The sequence below is a fragment of the Scomber scombrus genome, chromosome 4 (genome assembly GCF_963691925.1).
Source record: "Scomber scombrus chromosome 4, fScoSco1.1, whole genome shotgun sequence".
NCBI lineage: Eukaryota > Metazoa > Chordata > Actinopteri > Scombriformes > Scombridae > Scomber > Scomber scombrus.
The window spans coordinates 29,523,903-29,546,282 of record NC_084973.1 but is presented as its reverse complement, the minus strand read 5'-3'; the positions used below and the strand labels follow the sequence as shown (position 1 = coordinate 29,546,282).

At 39.9% G+C, this 22,380-nt stretch overlaps 1 protein-coding gene across 1 annotated transcript in view; it reads right to left on the bottom strand.

The window, feature by feature from the left end:
• Nucleotides 1–22,380, bottom strand: part of rusc2 (RUN and SH3 domain containing 2) — a 53,674-nt gene that overhangs the window by 5,020 nt on the left and 26,274 nt on the right. The window contains exons 2-6 of the mRNA XM_062417449.1: nt 18,965–20,753; nt 16,593–17,205; nt 6,420–7,130; nt 4,762–4,938; nt 1,343–1,419 (exon numbers count right to left, since the gene is read on the bottom strand). Coding sequence (XP_062273433.1) covers nt 1,343–1,419; nt 4,762–4,938; nt 6,420–7,130; nt 16,593–17,205; nt 18,965–20,536 — 3,150 coding nt within the window. The 5' untranslated portion in view covers nt 20,537–20,753. The remainder of the gene's footprint in view (nt 1–1,342; nt 1,420–4,761; nt 4,939–6,419; nt 7,131–16,592; nt 17,206–18,964; nt 20,754–22,380) is intronic.

Sequence of the window (22,380 nt, the reverse complement as noted above, 5' to 3'; positions counted from 1 at the left end):
ATCGACTGTCCGAACTCTGAGAAACATTATGTGCAAGAAAACTGTTTCCTGGTTGAAGCCACTGAAATAAAGATAAACAAAACTAAAAGTCATAAGAGACCAATTAAACCTCTGAAAATGAAAATATGTGTTTGCTGTTTGGTGCATCTGCTCCACAATTACACACACACACACACACACACACACACACACACACACACACACACACACACACACACACACACACACACACACACACACACACACACACACACACACACACACACACACACACACACACACACACACACACACACACACACACACACACACACACAGCGGCACACCAAAGAGGGAAAATATTTTTCTGAAAATAACAAAGTGAGAGTGAATATTTTATGAGACACTTTGAGAAGGAGGAGGTCGAGACAGGTGTGCTATATTTAAACCTGTAAACTTTAACAACATAAAGATCTTTTCCAGGCTTTGGTAAAATAGTTCTGACTAAATCCTGCTGGTCCAAACTTATTGCCTCAATTTTGACCCAGGAGGACAATAGGTGTAACTTAAAAATGAGATTTAATTTAATTTAAAAGAGCCCTATTGACCACAATTTCCCAAAATATGTGTTTTATATAAGTATAAGTTGGCTAAAAAGGTCTTACACAGAATTGGGTGATAATTAATTCCTTGTGCTTTATAAACAGTCAAACCTCACCAGGTCAATTTTGACTCGGTAGGACAAAAAGTTGCATGGGTGACGGGGAAGTAAATCAATTGATCACCTTTCTTTCCCCTAAAAAAAATGAATGCATGAAATATGATTGAGCCATTGTGAAGTGTAGAAACAAGGTAAAGGTTTCTGGTACAACTTCACCTACTTCCAAGGTGCATGGAGGAGGGACAAACAAAGCTCCAGCAACATTTATTTATTATTGTGAAGTGTGAAACTGGAAGATTTTAGGTCCTTTCAAACTTGTTTAAATGTCATTATAGCTTCTAGATTTTGCTGTGTGAGGCTTAAGAGTCTCAGTATGGTCTCATTATCAATGCTGGTGATTATCAGCAAGTATCAGTTTATAGAAACCAATCATCTTATTGTAGAGGTTTGCAGGTGTGTGCATATCAGCAAAATCTGTCCTTCTAAAAGAGAGAACACTTTTAGAAGGACGATGCATTCACAGGCAATAGTCAATTTATCTTTATTATAGGAGAACTTTTCACACAGAGCAGATCTATATCGTACTTCTTTATATTTATTATTATTATTTGCAGGGACCCAACTTACTCCCATTAGCAAGCACTTGGTAACAATAGCAATAGTCATAGTCGGTCGTGAGTCAGATTCACTAAAATCTCCTACCTTCACATCTGGGTCTCGACTGGTGCCGAAGTGAGCAACGATCAGATCCACAGCTGTATTCACGGCTTTCACCAAACCTGACAGAGCAAATGGAGAAAATAGAGCTGATTAATTATCTTTTTTTTGTTGCTATAAGTCACAGTTTGTCTGTTTGTTTCTTTGTTAAATGATATTAATCTATCATTTTGTATTCCTCTGCAGGCAGGGGAGAGGCATTAGAGCTAAATTCAGTCCATTATTATCTGTGTGGCTGCAATCTGCATGAATTTCAGTAACTAGACTTTCTGCCTTCAGCAAGCTAAAAAAACAAGAGCAGATGGACTCATATTAACATCTCAAGTAGGTGAGAAGATTACAAAACATTAAAAAAGATCACGATCCAGCTCTTACTAATAAAAACATATTTAATCATCTGATTAGCAGATGTGTCCCTCAGCATCCTGCTCAGTGACACTCGAGCAAGGCGGTGAAATGTGAAGGAGCATCTCTCTCTTTGTTCATCACAACACCGCACAGCCTCGAGAGCCTCTAAAAGCAAGTCAAGTAGGCTTCTCTCACCGAGAGGCCCTTGATCAAGTGACATCATTTCACTTTCTGTTCCTCCTCGACGACCACGCTGTGTATTGCTGATTTATAGGTTTTTATTTGCTTCTGTCTGTTTAATGTCTCACTGTTTAAATCGGGATGTTTTATCAAGAAAATGACATTAAAACAATAACTTACATTAGAAATATGACATAAAACAGCGTTACCAAGCAACACAAGCGTCACCCTGCTAGAGTTTCTACATATAAGAGGAATTTGGTTATGAGTGAAGAACAAAGGACCTTTAAATGAAGAGAGAGAGAAGCAGAGGCAGAAACAAACAGATGAGTCTTTTTCACCAGATAAATAGTTTCCTAAGAAAGTCAGGAGCCTCAGGAAGTTATAGGATCTAACTCAGGATGTTTTAGTTTGATCTGTGAACATGAGACCCTTTCTGCATGTGATGATGAGAAAACACACAAAGTCTGTGTTTAAAGTTAATTTACAGTGTAGAAGTTGGAACAAACCAAACTTAATCTGGCTTTTTAATTAAACTTCATTTTATTTATTCATTTGTTTTATTCTGTTCTACTACTTAATCTATCCTTTTTATTCTAGTCTTATTTTCTTTACTGTTTTCCTCTTCATAACTTACTTCTTATATCTGGTTTTACTTCATCACATCATTTACTTTATTATCTTAATATTTTTATCTTTATTTTCCTTTTAGTACCACATCTTAAACTTCTGGTATTACTCACTGTATTTTATTATTATACCTATTATATTTTATGAATTTCTGATTATCTTTTATTTATTTATTTATTAATGATATTCTATCAATATTTTATTTTATTATGTACCTACTTTATTTATAATTTTTTAAAATAATATTATTTATTTATTATATTTTATCAATTTGTTATTATTTTTTATTTTATTTTATTATTTTTTTTTATTTTATTTTAAAATCCCTTATCTTTTATTTGATTTGATTATTTATCTATTATATTCTATTAATCTTTTATCTTTAATTTAATTTAATTATTTCTCTGTTTTCTTTTGTGAGTCTTTCATTATCTTCATTTTATTTTATTCTATTGTTTATTTATTATATTTTATGAATCTCACAATTATCTTTTATTTTATTTTATTAGACTATTCTGAATTTTTACATTTAATCCTACCTCTGGTGTTTCCTCATTACAGATTCATGAGAGTTATGACAGCGTTTCCTCAGTTCCTGTTTTTATTCAGTCTTATTTATAACAGTGATTTATTGTTTGTGTGTGGATCAGAGTGTGTGTTTGTGTGTTTATTATGTAATGTGTTACATCGCTGTATATGAAAAGTACTAACCAAATAAAGTGTGACTGATTGATTGATTGATGGAAAGAGATTATAAACTGATAGAAAGGTTAAACCATTTTCGGAGTGTTTTCTGGTCATTTTTTGGTTTTAGTGCCGCTGCATCGACACAATCTTCTTATCTGTTTTTTTTATAGATCACTCAGGAAGTACGTTACATAACTTTGCCCTCATTTTATATTTATACTCGCAACAACTTGCTGTATGAACACATAACACATGATGTAGCTGTCTAGATGCTGGAGTGTGACCCAAAGTTCATGGGCCATAAAAAAGTACGACTAGAGGAGCAGGAAGTAAAAATTAACTACTTTCCTGTCCTTCAATTCCATATAATAACGTTATTATGTTCCTGAGTTTCTAAAATGACTCCTGGAAAAGTCAAACTGTGGTGAAACTCTCTACAAATGCAGCATCAACACTCAGAGACGGACGGCAGCAAATGAGTTTGTACCATGAGGTCGATATCTGGAGCTTTTAGCTAAATACATATTTAAAGAGTAACACCGAACATACAAAACACACACAGCTACCAGGGTTAGGAAGGTTACTTTAGAAATGTAATAGGTTACAGATTACTAGTTACTATATTTATAATGTAATAAGTAATGTAACTATTTCAATTACTTCATCAAAGTAATGTAACTTAATTACTTTTTTTATTAGTTTTTAATTTTATAACCAGTATTTCCATCTGTTAGAGTAAATGTTCCCTCCATCTGTCCTTCCTTCCTTCTTTACTTCCTACTTTCCTTCCTTCCTTCCTTCTTTACTTCCTACTTTCCTTCCTTCCTTCCTTCTCTGCATCTGTCCTTCCTTCCTTCTGTCCTTCCTTCCCTCCATCTGTCCCTCCTTCCTTCCTTCTGTCCTTCCTTCTGTCCTTCCTTCCCTCCATCTGTCCCTCCTTCCTTCCTTCCTTCTGTCCTTCCTTCCCTCCATCTGTCCCTCCTTCCTTCCTTCTGTCCTTCCTTCTGTCCTTCTTTCCTTCCTACTTTCCTTCCTTCCTGCCTACCTTCTGTCCTTCCTACTTTCTTTCTTTCCTTCCTTCCTTCCTTCCTTCCTTCCTTCCTTCCTTCCTTCCTTCCTTCCTTCCTTCCTTAGTGTTCCCATTAAGCACCAAAATCTAAGTCCAGCTGTATTTCATGGATACTGACATGATTTATAAGGGAGATCATTTCTTATAAAGCAACATTTATCTCTCATTTAAAATGTATTCATTAGTTCATGTAGATTTTAGAATATAAAATAAAGATATTTGATGAAAAAACTCAAAAATCTGGCATGGAGCTTAATTGGTACTGTGACACCATTTAAACCCACATCATGATTTATTTACTAAATATAAAAAGATATGGATCTCAAAGAATTAAAACATCAATATGTGTATTCAGTAACATGTTAAATATTAAAAACCCTCCTGAGGAAAATCTTAAAGGTCTGACTTCAGATGTAACCTCCTTTGTAATCATCAACATTTTCATCAGTAACTAACGGATTACAGTTACATTTATTTCGTATGGTCTCACCTCTCTTCTGCGTCAGGTCGACAGAGATGTGAGACTGTGAGGAAGAGTAGGAGGAAGAGGAAGTGGAGGCGTCGGGGGAGAGGCAGAACTCCTCCGGAGGCCGTTCAGTCAGAGAGAAATAGTCCGGCAAGAAGTCGCTGTAGCTCTGCTGAAGCTGCTTCGCTGATAGGCCCATTGCTGAGAGACACACACACACACACACACAATCAGATACACACATAAAAACATAGCATCACTTAAAAATAAGAGCAGCCTTCAGGCATTTTAAGGCATTTGGAGGATATTCGAGTCACATTATACACAAAAACAAAGCATTCTCTGGACGTTGAACTCCTTAAAAAAGTACTTAAAGAGTATCAACGTCTACTTTCTTTCATATATTTTAATATTTCAGCAGCGTTCCACCACTGACGATAAAGCAATGAGCACCATTAAGCCGTCCCAGCGCGTGTCCAGAGTGAGCTGGAGGGAAATCGAACACGTTGCGTCTGACGAGGCGTTGACCCCCGCCCCTTCGAGACTCACAGCTACCAGACGCGGGGGCGGACGAGGCCACAGAGGAGGAGACCCTCTCCACGCCGAGAGGGTTTCGACGACGGTACTCCCTCCACTTCAGAGCCTGGGGAGAGAGGTGGTGCGCTGGTTTTTTTTTAGGGTGGGGGTGGGAGGTGTTAGGGTTATGAAGAGGAGGAGGAGGGGGGGAGGGTGGTGGTCAGGTTTGGGTTAAAAGATGGATTTTTGAGTAGAAAGGTGGATGAAAAATATAAATGGGAAGTAGAGCAGCAGTGGAAATAGAGAGGGAAATGCAGGCGAGAACAAAAAAGAATTGGGATGAAGGGAGAAAAGAAGGAAAAAAGAGAAGAGTAAGAACGCAGAAAAGCTTCTTTTCAGCACTGAATCACAAACAGAACTTAATCAGTAAAATATAAGAAAGCACCACAGAGCCACCTGTTGTTGCAAAAAGCACCAAAACTGAGAAATGACGTGTTTCAGAGTTCAGTTGAAGTGAATTTAAGTAAAAAAAGGAGAATCATGAAAATCACACAGGACAAAAAGAAAGAAAAAAAGAAAGAAAGTAGGAAATAACCTTTAAACTTACTTATTTATCATCAGTTTTCTTAACATTCGAAAATCAGAGTCTCACATATTGTTAATGACAATAAAGTTATGTTAAACACTTTTTCTTAAAATCTGGTTTTATGTCCATGTGAAAAGTTTTTATTTTATGTTCTCGCTGTTATTAAAGTTTTATTTGTTTTATATAAATTTGTTTTATTGATAAGTTGCAATTAATTAGACTCTTTCTTCCTCTCCAACAAACCAGTAAATAAAATAAATTGGTTAAACTTACACTTAAAACTTACTGGTCTTTTTAGGTAATTGTTTCTGATTTATCATTATAAGCACTATATTTGACATTTTGTGTTTCATCCATTATTAGGATACAAAAGCAAACTTTAAACTCTGATTCTGACCAACATAACTTAAAACATTCACTGCCATGTTACTTCGACAGGCTTTTTATTTTAACTTCAGCATTGCTCCTGTTCCTCAAACGATTGCCTCAAGTCTGCTTTTGTATAAATTTAAAGTTCAGTTTGAAGATCAGCAGCATTTTCTCGTGATTGCACCCTATGAATTATTCTTTTGTAACCTACCATTATGTGTCCTGGCTCCAGATCCTTTGCTTCCATCCATGTGGTTCCCAGACTCCAGGCATCCCAGCGGGCTCAGCGTGTCGCTAGGCAACGCCGGTAAACTGTTCAGACCTCCGCGGTGGAAACAGTGTCCCTGCACCGGCGGCAGCATGGGCGGCACCGCTCCTCTCTTTGCTCCCAGAGACGCAGGCGGAGGAGTGGACGGTAACGGCCCCGACCCCGAGCTCTGTTTGGCTGTCTGCGCAGGGGAGCGTAGGGGGCTCACGCCTGCGGAGAGCGGGCAGGAGAGACTGTGTGCCGGCTGGGGGCTCGGGGTGCAGGTGGAGCAGGACCCGGAGCTGGGGGCCCCGTGGAGGCGGACCGGGGAGTAGCTCCCGAGAGGGGAAGGCCGTACTGAGCCGGGAGGAGGTGCTGTTGCAGTGAGAGCACCTTGGTACCTGTGCACATTCTCTGCTGCGTCCTCGCCGTCCTCTCCGCCCGGACCTCCGGAGCCAGATCCAGATCCCGAGCCTGATCCGGAGCCAGAGTTGGAGCGAGCCTGCATGCCGGACACGTAGCCTGTGAGCAGAGGGAGCAGCGGTTTGGGCTGCGCGGGCTTAGAGGAGAACTGGTGATGGAAAGTGAAGGGCTGGATGGGGAGAGTGGTGGGCCGCTGGTCTTTACTGTAGCGGACCACAGCGAGGCGACTGTCTGAGGAGCTGGAGAGACCACCTGGATGGAAGAGAGAGAATAGATGGTTAGTATTAGTAGGTAAACTAAAAAAGTAAAAAATGATTCTCACATTTTTATTTATTTTTTTGGAACTTTTTATTTATTCCACACAGATGAAATACATGAAGATGTACGTAAAGTCACGTCCACCTCAGTTTATAGTCCCCTTAAATCTAAACCATATTACACACATACTCATACATACAATAACCATCTTTCAACATTCATTTCAATTCCCTAACTTCTCCTTAACTAGTCCAATAGTACAGATATGTGTAACTGCTAATCCGATACAGGTGCTAGTGAGAAAGTAAATATAAAGAAAAATAATAAATAACCAAAATAACTTCTTTAAAATCTAAAAAAAAAAGAAGAAGAAAAAAAGAGGTGTTTAGAGCTCTGATATTATTTGTGTTATTGGTTTCCATCTTCTCTCAAGTTTTTCTAGTTTCATTTGTAGTCTTGCTGTAGTTTCTTCCATAATAAAGACCTTTTTTTTTACTCTGTCTCTCTATTGCATTATGTTGGGGGGTTCTGGTAATATCACAGTACAGTGTTGGGTAAAGACGTACCAGCCCAGAACTTTTTTTTTGTACTTCCTCTCACATTTTTAACAAAGAAAGACACATAAATGAAGCAACTGCATTAAGGCTGCAACTTTAAAGTGTTTTATTATGTAAATTATATTCATTAAATGTATAAAATGTCATAAAATATACCATTGCTATTTGCCATAATTTGCAAAAGTTGTTTAAATAGCTTGTTTTATCACCCCAAAAGGCCCAAAACCTAAAAACAAAGCTGTCAATTAATTGATTGGTTGAGCAACAGAACATTAATCTCATTTTTAAAGCTGAAAAAATGAAAATTTAATTTAATTCCAGCTACTTCTTGTGAGGATTTTGTTGTCTAATGTGATGATAGGAAACTGAATATGTTAGCTTGGTGCACTGTTGGTTAAAAATAATCAACTTGAACTTATATAAAATATTTCAGATTACTCAATAATGAAAGTAACTGTTGCAGCCCGACCCAAAGGTGTTTAATTTTTAACTAACAGCAGTAAACCCTCACAATAAAGCAATAAACGGATGTGACGTGGCCGAAACTTCTTCTGTAATAATCTTCTATTTCAGATTATTGATCGATTAATCAATGAATCCACTAATTGTTTCGGCTCTAAAACTGCAGAAAAAGGTTCAAAATGAAACCAAACAAACAGAAAAATGCCCAGTCATGAGTCACAAAGCTCAACAGTCCTTATCTCAGACAAGCACACCACTGTCAGGCAGTGCTCTGACAGGCCCACGTGCACACACACACACACACACACACACACACACACACACACACACACACACACACACACACACAAAGAAACACACACACACACACACACACACACACACACACACACACACACACACACATACAAGGAAACACACACACACTAAACCTGAGTGCACTGCGTCAGGAGAGACACCAGCGAGGAAAATCCTTCTTTCTGCAAATCTTCTCCACCTCGGTTCTCCTGTTTTTTTCCCCTCTCTCTCTCTTTCTCTCTTTCTTTCTATGTGTGTGTGTGTGTGTGTGTGTGTGTGTTTGTGTTTCTAGCTCCAGTACAACGTGTGACGGACAGGAGCGTGTGTGACGTAGACGGTGTTGCGCAAGCTGTTTGTCACCGCTTAATGCCAGCTCACTGATGCCACCTGAGCCGTGCAGTGACGTGTCTCGGCTGCAGGGGGCGACGTTGAGCTGCTGTGGAAACATGAAGGCTAGAAGAAAGAGGGGAGGAGGAAGAGGAGGGAAGACTACACACACACACACACACACACACACACACACACACACACACACACACACACACACACACACACACACACACACACACACACACACACACCCAGCAGGCCTGAGCTCCCCTCTGGGATGAATGACAGAAACACTCCCTCTCTCTTTGGCTCTCTTGTATCTGCACCATCATCATCATCCCTCTTCTTCTTCTTCTTCTTCATCCCTTCTACCTGCTCTTTCTCTTGAGCTCTTCTCCTCTTTCATATATAAATCCATTAAATATAAGGCTTCTTTTTTGCCCCCCCCCCCCCCCCCCCCCCCCCCCCCCCCCCCCTCCCCTCTCTCTCTCTCTTCGCAGCTCTCTGTGCTTCACGTTAGCATCATTAGCACTGGAGCTGCATCCCACAGGCTTTTAAAGAGGCCTTTTTTTTATTTATTTATTTTTACACTGCAGTGAAGCAGCACAGCTGACTGAAGTGAAATGTAATGAATAATATATGCAGTGAGATGCTGCACAGCCTCTCATTATAACCTTAAATCATCAGTCTTTATAGATACACAGCTAGAGGAAGATGTATTTGAAGCATGTGCAAAGACAGATTTCTGCTTAGGGATGACCTATTTCTTCAAAATCCCCCATCACTCCCTATCAGTCTTCCCTCTTTCATTTATATTGCCATCTTTTTTTTCCTCCTTGGTTTCACTGCTCCAGTCAAGTGAGAAGCTACAGTTGAAGCTCAAATTACTACTTTAACCTTTTTTTTCAAGGTGAAGTGTAGTGAAGTATAATGGTGGAGTATGGGTCAAAGGTTTGTTTTTATCTATTTTACTTTATTATATTATATTATTTATACATTGCTTTGTTCTTTTCTGACTTGAAAATAAATTATTAAAGCTTCAACTAACAATTATTTCATTACAGCTAAATCTGTCTTTTCTATACTTAATACAATAGAACCAGACTATAACCTGGAACCAGAGACTTTTGGGCATTAAAAAAAAAGACTGATATAATTGATCAATCCTCAAAATATTTGCTAATATATTTTTCTGTTAATCAACTAGTAGATAAATCAATTAATTATTTCCACTGTAAAGATATTATCTCTGCTCTGATAGTCTGGGTAAAGATGTACTGACATTTGGCCGGTGTTAATAATTTTAAGATTTTTAAATTATAAAGATTTAAGACAAAGATGTTTGCATATTTGTGAGTATTTCCCATTAATTATATAGACTGTGGCGGCCCACCATAGTCTAATGTGTGCCACCAGTTTCATGGTGAGCCAAACATGTCTGTACTAAAGCACAAAATAGTTACATAGTACAAATGTTTTATGTTTTATAGATATAACCTCTTAATTTTGCTCTCAGAGTGCACAAGAGTGATGCATTTGACTCAAAAATGTACAACCACACTCCTCTCAAAATTCTGTGGGAAACACTTTGTGTATTTTATCTTTAATGGAAATATACTGTCTGTAGGTATTTCAGTATGTGTGTTATATGAGTGTGTGAATGCTTTCAAATTAAATAATTATGTAAATAAGTTTCTACCAAACAAAATGACAATATGAAAATAATTTTAAAAGTAAAGTTGAAACATTTAATTCATTAATCAATTAGTTGAACAACCAAGAACTATCTTATTATAGAAAACATATTTTAAAATATATTTTATTATATATTAGCATTTTACATGATCAATTAATCCTCAGTTTGCTTCTTTAATAAGAGGATTTGCTACTTTTTTTTCACTATGACAATAAACTGGATATCATTGTGTTTTGGACTGATGGTTTGATGGTTGGATTAAACAGATATGAAAATGCCACTTTGGGCTCTGGGAAAATATAACAGACAAAAAAGATGATTTCATTAATAAAATATCATCATATTAATTAATAATTACAAACTTAAAACAAAGCGCTTAAAGGCAAAAAACCTTTTCAATTTGCTTTCGAAGTTTCATTGTTATTTACAACATCACAGCTGATTCAGTATTAAAAACACGACTGTTTTATAGGTATAAGCTGACTTTTAAAAGCTCTCTCCTTCCCTCCCTAGTGACTCACACTGGTCACATTCAGGAAATAAACAGTGAAGAAGTGAAATGTTGCTGCAGGAGTAGTTTGACAGGTATTTATGGTTGTGAATTTAAACTAGCCACAGCTTTGGGTGGAGAGCGGAGAGCGGAGGGTGGAGGAAACCTACAGGAATGAATAACTCCATGCAGCACACTGACCTACATACATACTTTGCAGCATATACTGGAAAATCTCATTCACTGCTGTAATTACAAAACTGGTGTTTATAATGAGGAATTCAACAAGTTTAAATATAGAAAGCTACATGACAAATCCAGTGTAAATGAAGGAGAAAATTGTTTGTTTATAGTTGTGGAGGCACAGCGGTTCATTCTGTATGAAGATGATGTGATATGTTTTATAAAAGAGAAGTTATTATAGATAAAGGCTGAGTTTTTCCAATGCAATCCACCAGCTTTTAACATTTTAAATTAAAAGTATGCCATCACATGAAAAAGTCCAGCTTATGGAGTTTGGATATATGCAGAAAGCAACAGAGCGACACTAACAGCTGTTCTCTCTAACAGGTGTCAACAGGATGATAAAGCTAAATCCAATTAACACAGTTTATTTACATTTTTAAGCTATTATGCCAAAATTTGATCTTAATGATCTTAATTCAAGATCATCATAACATCATCAGGATTCATTTTCAGTCATTTAGGGAGGCTGCAGCCTATCTGAGACTGTTAAAATGGAGATTTGCTAATTTATTCTGCAAACCAGCCAAATAACTGAAGTGTTTTTGGGGCGAAATAACGTCAATAATCTCCACAGCTCATGAGATGATAGCTTAAATGAATGAGATTGTTACCAATATTCAACAAGGGAGTATGCAAAGTCTATGTTTTAGATTTAAAAAACAAGAAAAGAGCCATATTATATAAATATTACTGAGGGAAAACAGAAAAATATTAGCTAACTAGATTATCACTCTTATGCATTTAAGACATGGGAATAGAAGGGACCATGAGGACAGGGAAACTTTGTCCTGCTTTAATTAACAGAATCACAACAGGTGGTCAAAGGTAGGATTTGAACATTTAACATCAAATAGCTACAGAGGAAAATGCCAAATATGTGGCGTTTATCCAGCTGTCCTATATCAGGTCAAAGGTGCAACATCGTGAGTGGCAGGGAGCGAATCTGAGCAGGTTTGATTTATATATCTGCTCGGGGTTCAAGTATCTGTTATTATATAAGTGAATGGTTGAAGTGCCCTCCTCGTACAGGTTAAAGTAATGGCGCTCTGCTCCAGATCCTCTCCGCTCACATGCTCCGAGCAGCAGACAGCTGGAGCTTCCTGGGACATTCCTCCCTCGCTGAACTCACTCCACACTGTCCTTGGTCTTATTCCAGTGGAATTTCAAACACTCCCTGTGTGTGTGTGTGTGTGTGTGTGTGTGTGTGTGTGTGTGTGTGTGTGTGTGTGTGTGTGAGTGGGGAAGTGTGTACACAGGCCTCCATGAATGTGTTTGACCAATCAGATATGTGAGGGAGGCAGCTGAAACGGAGCTTAATAAGGTGATGTTAGTGAATGTTGTTAGTCATGTTACTGTCTTATATGTCAGTTGGTTGTTTTACCTACTTAGTAGATATTGTGTGTATTTATTTATTTATTCATATACTTGAGTTACTCAGTATTTATTTAAACATTTTAGATATTTAACTACTCTTTACTTCTTTTATATATTTTTATATGTAACAATACTGAGTACTGGTTGTTTTTTACATACTCATTAGATATTATATGTATTCATATACTGTATGGAATTAAGTTACCCAGTATTTATTTACATTTTTTAGATATTTAACTACTGTGTACTTCTTCAATATATTTTTATACTTCACTATACTTAGAAAGAGTACTTGGAAATGTAAAATGCATCAATTCCTAAAACACCATGGTACATTATTTTCCAGGAGAAGTTCACCCTCGGTTCAGAGCAAACAAGGATTCAGAAAAAAGGTCAAAGTACTCAGTCACTAAAACAAACATGTTGGTTATTATGAGGAGTTTTTCCAGGCTAAACATGGTGAAGCAGCTTTTAGCGGTTACGCTGCAAACAACTGGAACAAACCACCAACAGAACTGAAATCAGCCCCAAAATGTGAACATCTTTAAATCCAGGTTAAAAAAATTTCTCTTTTCATGTGCTTATGATTGAGTTCTTTTAAAGCTCTTTAAATCTTAAGCTTTCATTTGCACTGTTTGTTCTTTTATTCATTTTAAAGCAAATCATTATTTTATGCTGCACTCTCATAGTTTATGCTCTATTTTAGTTTAACTTTTTGTTTTCTTTCTCCCTATTTTTCTGTACTTTGTTGTCTTTTTATTATAATTGGGTTTTCTTTCTTCTTCTTTTTTAATTGTATGTTTTAATGTTTCCAACTTTTACGGTTTAATCCTCTCCTGATATTTAGTTTTTATGTAAAGCACATTGAGTTGCCCCTGTGTATACCTCACCTTGCCTATTGTACAGGATGCACACATATTAAACAGGATATATCTGGTATGGTTTTCAGCTTTTCTATTTAAACCCTTTAGGAAATGTAGTTTTTGTTTTCTTCTGCCTCTGCAGAGAGGTCAGCGGTGAAGCTTAGCTGCAGAACAGCACGGCAGGATTTCAGCAGGAATTTAATATGTTTCTTTGTTATGACTGCTGTCACGGACTGAACCCACTGCGGCTGCATTTCTGTCTGCACTGGATCATTTAACTATGTGCTAAATAAATATGCATAAATAAAATGACTGCATACAAACACGCTGAAGGTTTGGACAGTGTGTCGACAGATTTCTTCATTTTGGGATTCAAAAGGAAGAATTCAGTGACTCAGCAGTTTGTTAACCAGACAAAAGACTCGATAGATCAGCGGGGTCAAACTCATTTATAGTTCAAGGGCCACAAACTGTCCAATTAGATCTAAAGTGGGCCGGATCATTAAAAAGAGGGAAGGAGGGAGGGAAGGAAGGAAGGAAGGAAGGAAGGACAAATGGAAGGAAGGAAGAAAGAAAGGGAAGGAGGAAGGAAGGGAGGAAGGAAAGAAAGTTGGAAAAGAAGACAGGAAGGAAAGATGGAAGGAAGGGAGGTTGGAAAAGAAGACAGGAAGGAAAGATGGAAGGATGGAAAGAGAGAAAAAGACAGAAAGGAAGGAAGGAAGGAAGGAAGGAAGGAAGGAAAGAAGGAAGGAAGGAAGGAAAGTTGGAAAAGAAGACAGGAAGGAAAGATGGAAGGAAGGGAGGCAGGAAGGAAGGAAGGAAGTACAGATGGAAGGAAGGAAGGAAGGAAGGAAGGTTGGAAAAGAAGACAGGAAGGAAAGATGGAAGGATGGAAAGAGAAAGAAAGACAGAAAGGAAGGAAGGAAAAGCAGAAAGGAAGGAAAGATGGAAGGAAGAGATGAAGGACATGTAGAAGGAAGAAAGGAAGGAAGGAAGGAAAAGAAGACAGGAAGGAAAGTGGGCTGGCTTGGACCCCTCTGCGGGCCGGTTCTGGCCCACTGGCCGCATGTTTGACACCCCTGCTATAAATGTTCATTACTACTTTTTCTCTACCTTGTCTAACTTTTTTTGACCTTCACTCGTTTTTAGGACAAGTCGGACTTACTGGTTCTCTGGACGACGATACAAAACACTTAAAACACACACACACACACACACACACACACTGCAGAGCCACACACACACACACACGTATGCAGATGCAGAGCTCAGCGGGGGGGGGGTTTCTCTGCACCTTTATCTCCTCTGACCTGATTGTTATTCAGCACACGTTTGGCCCAATTCAACCTTCGTTCCCTTTCTACAGCTGACGATACGCACTCTGCATCACTCTGTTCTCAACACAGTTATACACAGCGGCACATACACGAGGGTATTATCCAAACGCACACAAAGCAAAGATTACACACACACACACACACACAGCATCACACAAAACCCCCAAAAAACACCATAAAAAAATCATGCAATGCAGATGAATCCACATTCACACAAAAAGCCCCAAAATATAAACACTACCACAATATATTAAGATATGTTGTGTTGTGCATGACAACGGGAATATATACATTACCAGTCACAAGTTTGCACGCACTTTCCCATTCATTAGAATAAGAAAGAGTTAACGTAAGATGTTACAGGTGCAGTGGGGTGTGTGATTTTTTCTCTTTTCCTAATTGTCTCCTGTTTATCCCATTAGATTCCACCCCTCCCCCCCTCTGTGCGGTCGATGTGTGTAGTTGTGCGCACCAGTGCCCAATTGCCAATTAACGCTGGTGGTTAAAAGGGAGCGGAGAGTCAGCAGACCGGTGGTGTCCAAACCCTGCTCCTGCAGAGCTACTGCCCTGCATGTTTTTAGGTATCTTCACCACTCTAACACACCAGATTCTAAGTATTAACTCGTTATCAAAGCCCTTTAAAAAGTTTCAGCAGCTTGATAACGAGCTAATACTTAGAATCAGGTGTGTTAGAGTGGAGGAGATGCCTAAAAACATGCAGGGCAGTAACTCTACAGGAGCAGGGTTGGACACCACTGCAGTAGACTCTCTGTGCTGTGTGTATTTGCAATACTAATTTAAAGTAACTCAGGTTGTGGTGTTTACTTCCACCCATTTGGAAGTTTAGGAACTTCTTATGGTCTTCAGTTTGTTTTGTAGTTTGTATTTAATCAGCCTTATTAGTTAAGCTTTCTTCTTTTTAGTGGAAAGTAGATTTCTGTTGGCCTTATCTGTTAAATAAAAACCTTTATTTTGTGTTAATATAACTGTGTTTACCTTGTTTTTCTTTGCCTGGTTACATCACTGTTACTCCTCTCATCCCCTGTTATTCATTCAGGGACTTAACAATGTTAACTTTTTGTTTCCTGTATGATCTCAAATACTGAAAATCCAACCTCCAAACAAAGATAATCAACACAAGTTTGTAATGTACCTTGTTTTTTGCTTTTTTTAGTTTGATATCCTTTTAATATTTTTGTTGGAGGCGGTGGGGATCAACAGTACAGACATGACAGGAAATGAAGAATGAATGCATGTAATAATATCTCCAGTCAGATTCAAAGCAGGAGACTTATAGAAAATTCCTGCACTTAACTTTGCAGCTTTGTTGAGCTTTTTAGCCTCTTATACCTGACTGTTTTTGGATTTATGGACTCATGTGTTGGCACTGAGTTACCTTGTGAGAAGATCACACACAAATCCATTTTATCAGGCTTCAAGTTTTGTGCTTACAGCCGAACTAGCAGTGATTCAGACCAATCAGCGTCCTATGAGGAAGTACTGGCAGCTACAGGTGTAGTTTAGGTGTGACAACAGCAGGATAGACGCTGATAGACAGATGTTTCATCCAATCACCTGCCAAGTATTTTTTAAGGGCCCTGAGGAAGCCAGATGTTTTTCTAGGCAGACGGTGAAGACCAAAACGGAGCTAAAAGCAGAGTAAATGGCTCCAAATTAGGGGAAACGTTGCAATGATGTGTCTGCCATGTGTATGACAAGGTATTATGATGTGATGATACGAAACTGTTGTGTGTCTTCTGCCCCCTAAAGACCTTAAAAAAATGATGAATGTATGAGGACAAACCTTCAGCTTTGGCCCGGGCCTGCTTTCCTCCTTCCAGGTGTCTCTCTATGCTGCCTTGGCTGTAACATCTGGTGAAGGGAACAGGTGACAGGCTGCAAGCATCGCCCTCCGCACGCTGCTCCAGGATCGGAGAAAAATCCACCGAGGAGTGTGAGTGAGTGGACGAGAAAGGGTCTGCAGTCGTCTTCATCGGCGGCGACCCCCCCGAGCCTCCGTTTCTCCGCTTGCTTCTGGCGATCTCAGCGAAGGAGGTGACCCGAGGAGGAGGGGCCGTCGCCGGGGCGATGCCCTCGCTGAGCCGGACGGGGCAGCTCAGCATGCGCTCCAGAGATCCGAGCCGAGGAGACGGAGATTTATCCAGGTTGCGGTCGTAGCTGCGAGAACGGGGACGGCTACCGGAGGCGGAGGTGGAGGTGGAGGACGAGGCCCCGATGACGCCCCGGCTCCCCAGAGGAGGGGAGATGTTGACGTACACCTGACCTTCAATCACAGCAGGAGCAGCTTCACCCCCGCTGACCGCCTGCTCAGTCTTTTTCTCCTCCTCCTCTTCTTCTTCCTCCTCCTCTTTGTTATCATTTTCATCATCATCATCATCATCGTCGTCGTCGTCTCTCTGAACGATGACAACAGGGAAATAAAAAGAGACAGAACACGACAGTCACATGTTAGTCCTCGCCAAATGTGCATGAATCATCTTCTGGGTTATTTTAAATTCTACCATCACAAGTTCCCAAAACACAACCAACATGGAGTCAGTAGTTACATCAGAACAACAAACCTAAGACCTAAACTTCCTTCATGCTATATTTGCTTTGACACAGTGGCTCTGTGGCTGATATAAGTGCTAAAATAATCCCCAGACACGATGATATCACATAACTCCAGACAGCGGCTGATCTAAATAGAGAATCAGACTAACACCAGAGTCAGGACAGTATTGAGTCCACAGTTGTTGTCATTTCACGGCTATTTTACTCCATTTACTGCAATTTTCCATTGTCTATGTTTTGTGTTGCATGCTGAGTCACTTGTCTGATTCACCTCTATTTGTTTTTTTCTCTCCCTTTTGTGACATTAATGTTTTCCTCAGAGATTTTCGGTCTTACCTGCACAGACCAGTTTTCTCTAGTTGGTCTAGAGACAACTGGTCTCTAGACCAGTTGTCTTCGTTAAATTAAATGATTTGCCTTTTATAAAATCAAATTTGAGGCTTTTATTCATATCCTGCAGTGTACTGTAGCTGCACTGTAGTTTTTAGCCTCCTGTTTTCTCAGACTGATTTTATTTTAGTACATTTTTATGTTATTTAAATCTTTATTCTATTTAAATATGTCTTTTTTTTATAATGCTTTAAGTTTATTTTACATGTAGTCTTGATGCCTTTTATATTTTAAGCCATACACATTAACTTGCTTTAACTTGCCTTTAGTTTAGATCATATAATCATCATAATATATTTATCTGTTTTATTTCTTATACTTAAACCACAAAGAAAATGCCAAATTAATACATTTCCAAGTAATGAAGTTCAGTAGCTGAAACTCTTCTCAGTAAAGAACGACACAGTTTTGATTCTCCATGTCTGTGATAACAAGAAAACAACGACCCGAGAGCCCAAATAGATGTCACAAATAATTCCAACAATCCATCTGCAATCAACAGTGATGAGAAGAAAACATACAGTTAGACTGAAGCAGGAAGGCAGCATGGATTATTCTGTATTTGAGGACAAGTGAGAGAGAAAACAGTCTCTCTTGCTGCAAATCAGCCACCAAGCACATGATTAAATAATATGGAAACTAGGTAATATGTGCTTGTGTGTGGCTGAGTATTGAAATGATCATAAATCAGATTTTAGTGGAATTGAATCAGTTGTAATTTGCTCACAAAACAATTTTTTCATGTTTTTTTAAATACACATAAAAGTTCTGCCTAATGTAATGAAGCCGAACCGTTTATTTGTTTATTTTCTGTGTATCAAGATATATATATTTAATTCAATAAAGCTTTATTTAACCCTGTGAAAGTGACTGTATGCAACAGTTTTCCACCCACATCAACAGATACACACACAGAGGATAGGAAAGAAAAAAGAAACAGTGTTTATCTCAGAGCTAAAAATCAATAAAAAGGATATAAGCTGAAAAACTAAAAGTGGAATTATTGATAAATACATATTAAATAACTTAAAAACACAGAAAAAAAAATCTAAAAGATATCAGAAGACTATTTTATGTTAGTTTTGTGATTTTGATTTTACCATATTCTCCTGTGCTATGTGTTAGTTTGCACATGTCAAACTTTGTAATAAACCTGAGAGAGAAACAGATGAATATACTCTTATTAAACATAAAGTATAACTCTCCACTCACCCTTAATGACTCTACATCTTCATCCTCTTCCTGCACACCCTGCTCAGCCAGCTGCCTGAACAGGAAGTACTCGCTGGGCTGAGTCGGCGTGGGGCTTCCTTTGCTGTGTTCATCAGAGCAGCTGTTCACCGACGAGCCTGCGGGACTCGGGGACGACTGGGACGAGAGATCGCAGGTGACCAGCTTGTAATAGTTCTGTGTGGCGACCACCAAGCGGGCCTGGCTCTGCAGACAAGAAGCGAGATCGCCGGACGACCCAAAATTCGGAGGGTGGAAGGAGTTGCAGTTAGCGTCGAGGTCGAGCGCGGCCTGGTGCTCCACGGAGCAGGAGCAGGTGGAGGAAGTGGACAGCTGTGGCTCTCGGATGAGAGGGAAGGCGTTGCCGAGGCAGGAAGGTTTTTGCTGTGAGAGGGGAGGTTCTGTAGGCGAGGTGTGGAGATCTAAATAAAAAGCTCCTACAGTTGAGTCACGATGGTTCCCCTGTGGGTCGGACACAGACGAGGTGCAGGAGAGGTCGGTGGAGCTGTTGAGGTTGGTCGGCGCGGGGACCGTCGGCTTCTCCGGGACGCCGTTGTTCATCTTGTTGTAAATGGCGCTGAAGTTGACGAGCACGCCGTCCGAGCTGTTGCACGAGGAGTCGCTGCCGTAGCCCCGATGGCACTCTGAGAAAGGCTCTGAGAAGGCTTCAGGGAAGTGTTGGGGGTAGTTTTGTGAGAGCACGCAGCAGGAGCAGTGCTGGGCGGAGGAGGTGGAGGAGTATGACCCCGTCTTGCTGCTTCGTCCGCACCGCATGGGATGATCTTCGTCCTCTTCGTCGTCATCGCCCCAGTCGTGTTCTCCGCAATCCATGGACATGTTAGAGCCGCTGCTGCCATGGCGACGCTGGCTGTCCAACCCGAGGATGTCCAGGTCCTCCAGGTGGTTGGAGAGATCCGAGACGACGGCCCTCAGCGACTCCCGGCTGCTGCCTCTCACTGAGCTGTTCAAGACGAAAGGCTCCGAAGCAAAGCCGAGGTCATGTAAGTGGAAAGGAGCGATCCCGTGATCGAGGCCGGAGTTAGTGTCGCTGTGGAGGTGAAAAGAGGAGTCTTCAAGGTAACCGTTCAGGTTGTTGCCATCCTCCTCCTCTTCTTCTTCGTCCTCGTCATCTTCGGTGTTGAGAAGGAACGGATTGTGACGCAGCGGGTTCCTGTTTCTCGGCTTTGCTCTGGGTAACGTGTGAGCTGTGATCATCTGATCCTCTGAAGTGCTCGAGGTAAACGATGAGTCATCACTCGCCGTGCTGCCCCCCTTCCCTCCGCCCTTCCTCTCTCTTCCTCTGTTGTGGGAGGACCAGGAGCCACTGGAGGTTTGGATCAGACTGCTGTAGAGCAGAGCCTCTCTCTGAAGGACGTCTCTCTCGGGAAGCGAAGTGGTGCGACTCAAGCCCAGGTTCTCCGGCTGGCTGAACGGGTTGCTCCTCTTCAGCGAGCCCCCGCAGCCACCCTGCCGCCTCCCTGACACCTGGCAGTGCACCAGGGGGATGTGGTGCACGATCAGGGTCTCGCCAGACAGCTTGGGAGGGCTGTCCATGTTGCAGGAGGAAGGGAGGGTGCGACTGTAGCTACAGCTGCAGAGGGAGAGGGAGGCCCTGTGTGGGTGAAGGGAGGGGGGGAGGGGAGGAGGGTAAATGTGTGGTGCGTTGAGGATTTTGTGTTCACACTCTGTTTGCTGGGCGCAGCTCTGCAGGGCTGCCGGGGATTTGGAAGGAGAGGTCGGGGAAGTCGACACCGTGGTCAGAGTGGTACATCTGGAAAATAGAAAGAGAGAAAGAGAGAGAGAGAGAGGAAGATGTTAAGAGAGCATGTTCCACATCCAGACTTCAGGCTACGCGGTCATAGAAATCATATAGCAAGAGTACAGGAATTAGAAATTGAGGAATAAAATGACTATTAGATCATTTAATCACAAGTGGTTTGTTTTTGTTTATCTCAGTTGAGACAAACCAGCACTATCATGAGTTTTGTTGCTTTTATATTCCTCATTGTGTTTTTAATAGAAAATGAGTCGTCCTATTTTTTTTAACGTTTATCCTTTTTAATCCTTTTGTAACGAGATATTTAAGTCAAAGTCACCCATATGTAAAAGCACCAGACTGAAAGATGAGTAGAAAAGGATCAGTAGGATTTTAATTATTATAATTATTTAAAGGGGATCTCCACCAATTTAGTATTGAGCTTGCATGGAATTGGGCGACATGTGGGTGAAATGGCCTTTTAACAGTAGGATTTATGTTGCGAACTCTTGTGATGACACGTGTTTCAGCAGCACTCTCTTGATGTTTGTGCAACAAAACCAACATAAACTAAGCTAAGCTCTAAAATAGCCGCAGTATCAGTACAGAACTATATATCCTTTATTACACTGAGCAGGGTGAGTCAGCAGCATGTGAAGTGGAAACGGTGAGTTCCTTACACACACACACACACACACACACACACACATACACACACACACACACACACACACACACCCAGCAGCTGACTCTTTAACGAGGCTATGATCTCATCACACAGACACACACACAGACTTACAGTACAAGTACATTCAAAGGAAATAAACATCCATACCATCCATCAAAACCTATTAAATAGCTACACAGCTGATAACCAGACTATTTAAAATATAACTTAAAACAAGGAAGCTGTTTTAATTCCCTGTTCTTCTGATTTATGGACACTTTCGGCACGCTTTGGTATCAGAATCAAACACTAGCAGGTGGTAATAATTGAGCCTGTTATCTATCAATTATTCCACTTAATAAAAGGTGTTAATTATAAAGGGGTTTTAGATATAATAAATACAGATATACTATTTGTAATTACAGCAAACAAATTAGAAGACAATAATAGCTTTTATCTCATGTGAGTTGCATTATTTAAATTTAATGCTGGTGTTTGTTACAATTAGTCATATTTAACAGTTTTAAGGAGCCTTTCATTTACTCCAAAACAATTACACAGAAATCTTAAAGCTTTTTTTTTTTCTCTCGACAAATGGTATGAGAAATGGAGGTTGAACAATGTTTTGCACTGCATCAAAATAAGTTAAACAGCTGAGAGTATTTCTGGCAGTATGTTGATAGTAATGTTAATGCTATATAAAGCCTGTGAAGGCACTTTAGACTACTACGAGCCACCAAAAATATATGAAAACTGTAAGAAATCAATGGTCTCAAGTGTAATTAACTTGTTAAATTAATAAGTACATAGCAAATATTGCAGAGCCATCCCCCAGAATCAACTCTTTTAAATTAGCGGCAAAGCGGCGAAGGTGGATTTAAGTTTAAAATACTTTGGGGTCAACTGTTCAAAGTAAAGGAGAGCATGGTAGGAAAGGTGGAGAAAAGAGTGCCAGGAGTGATCTGAGACAGAAGA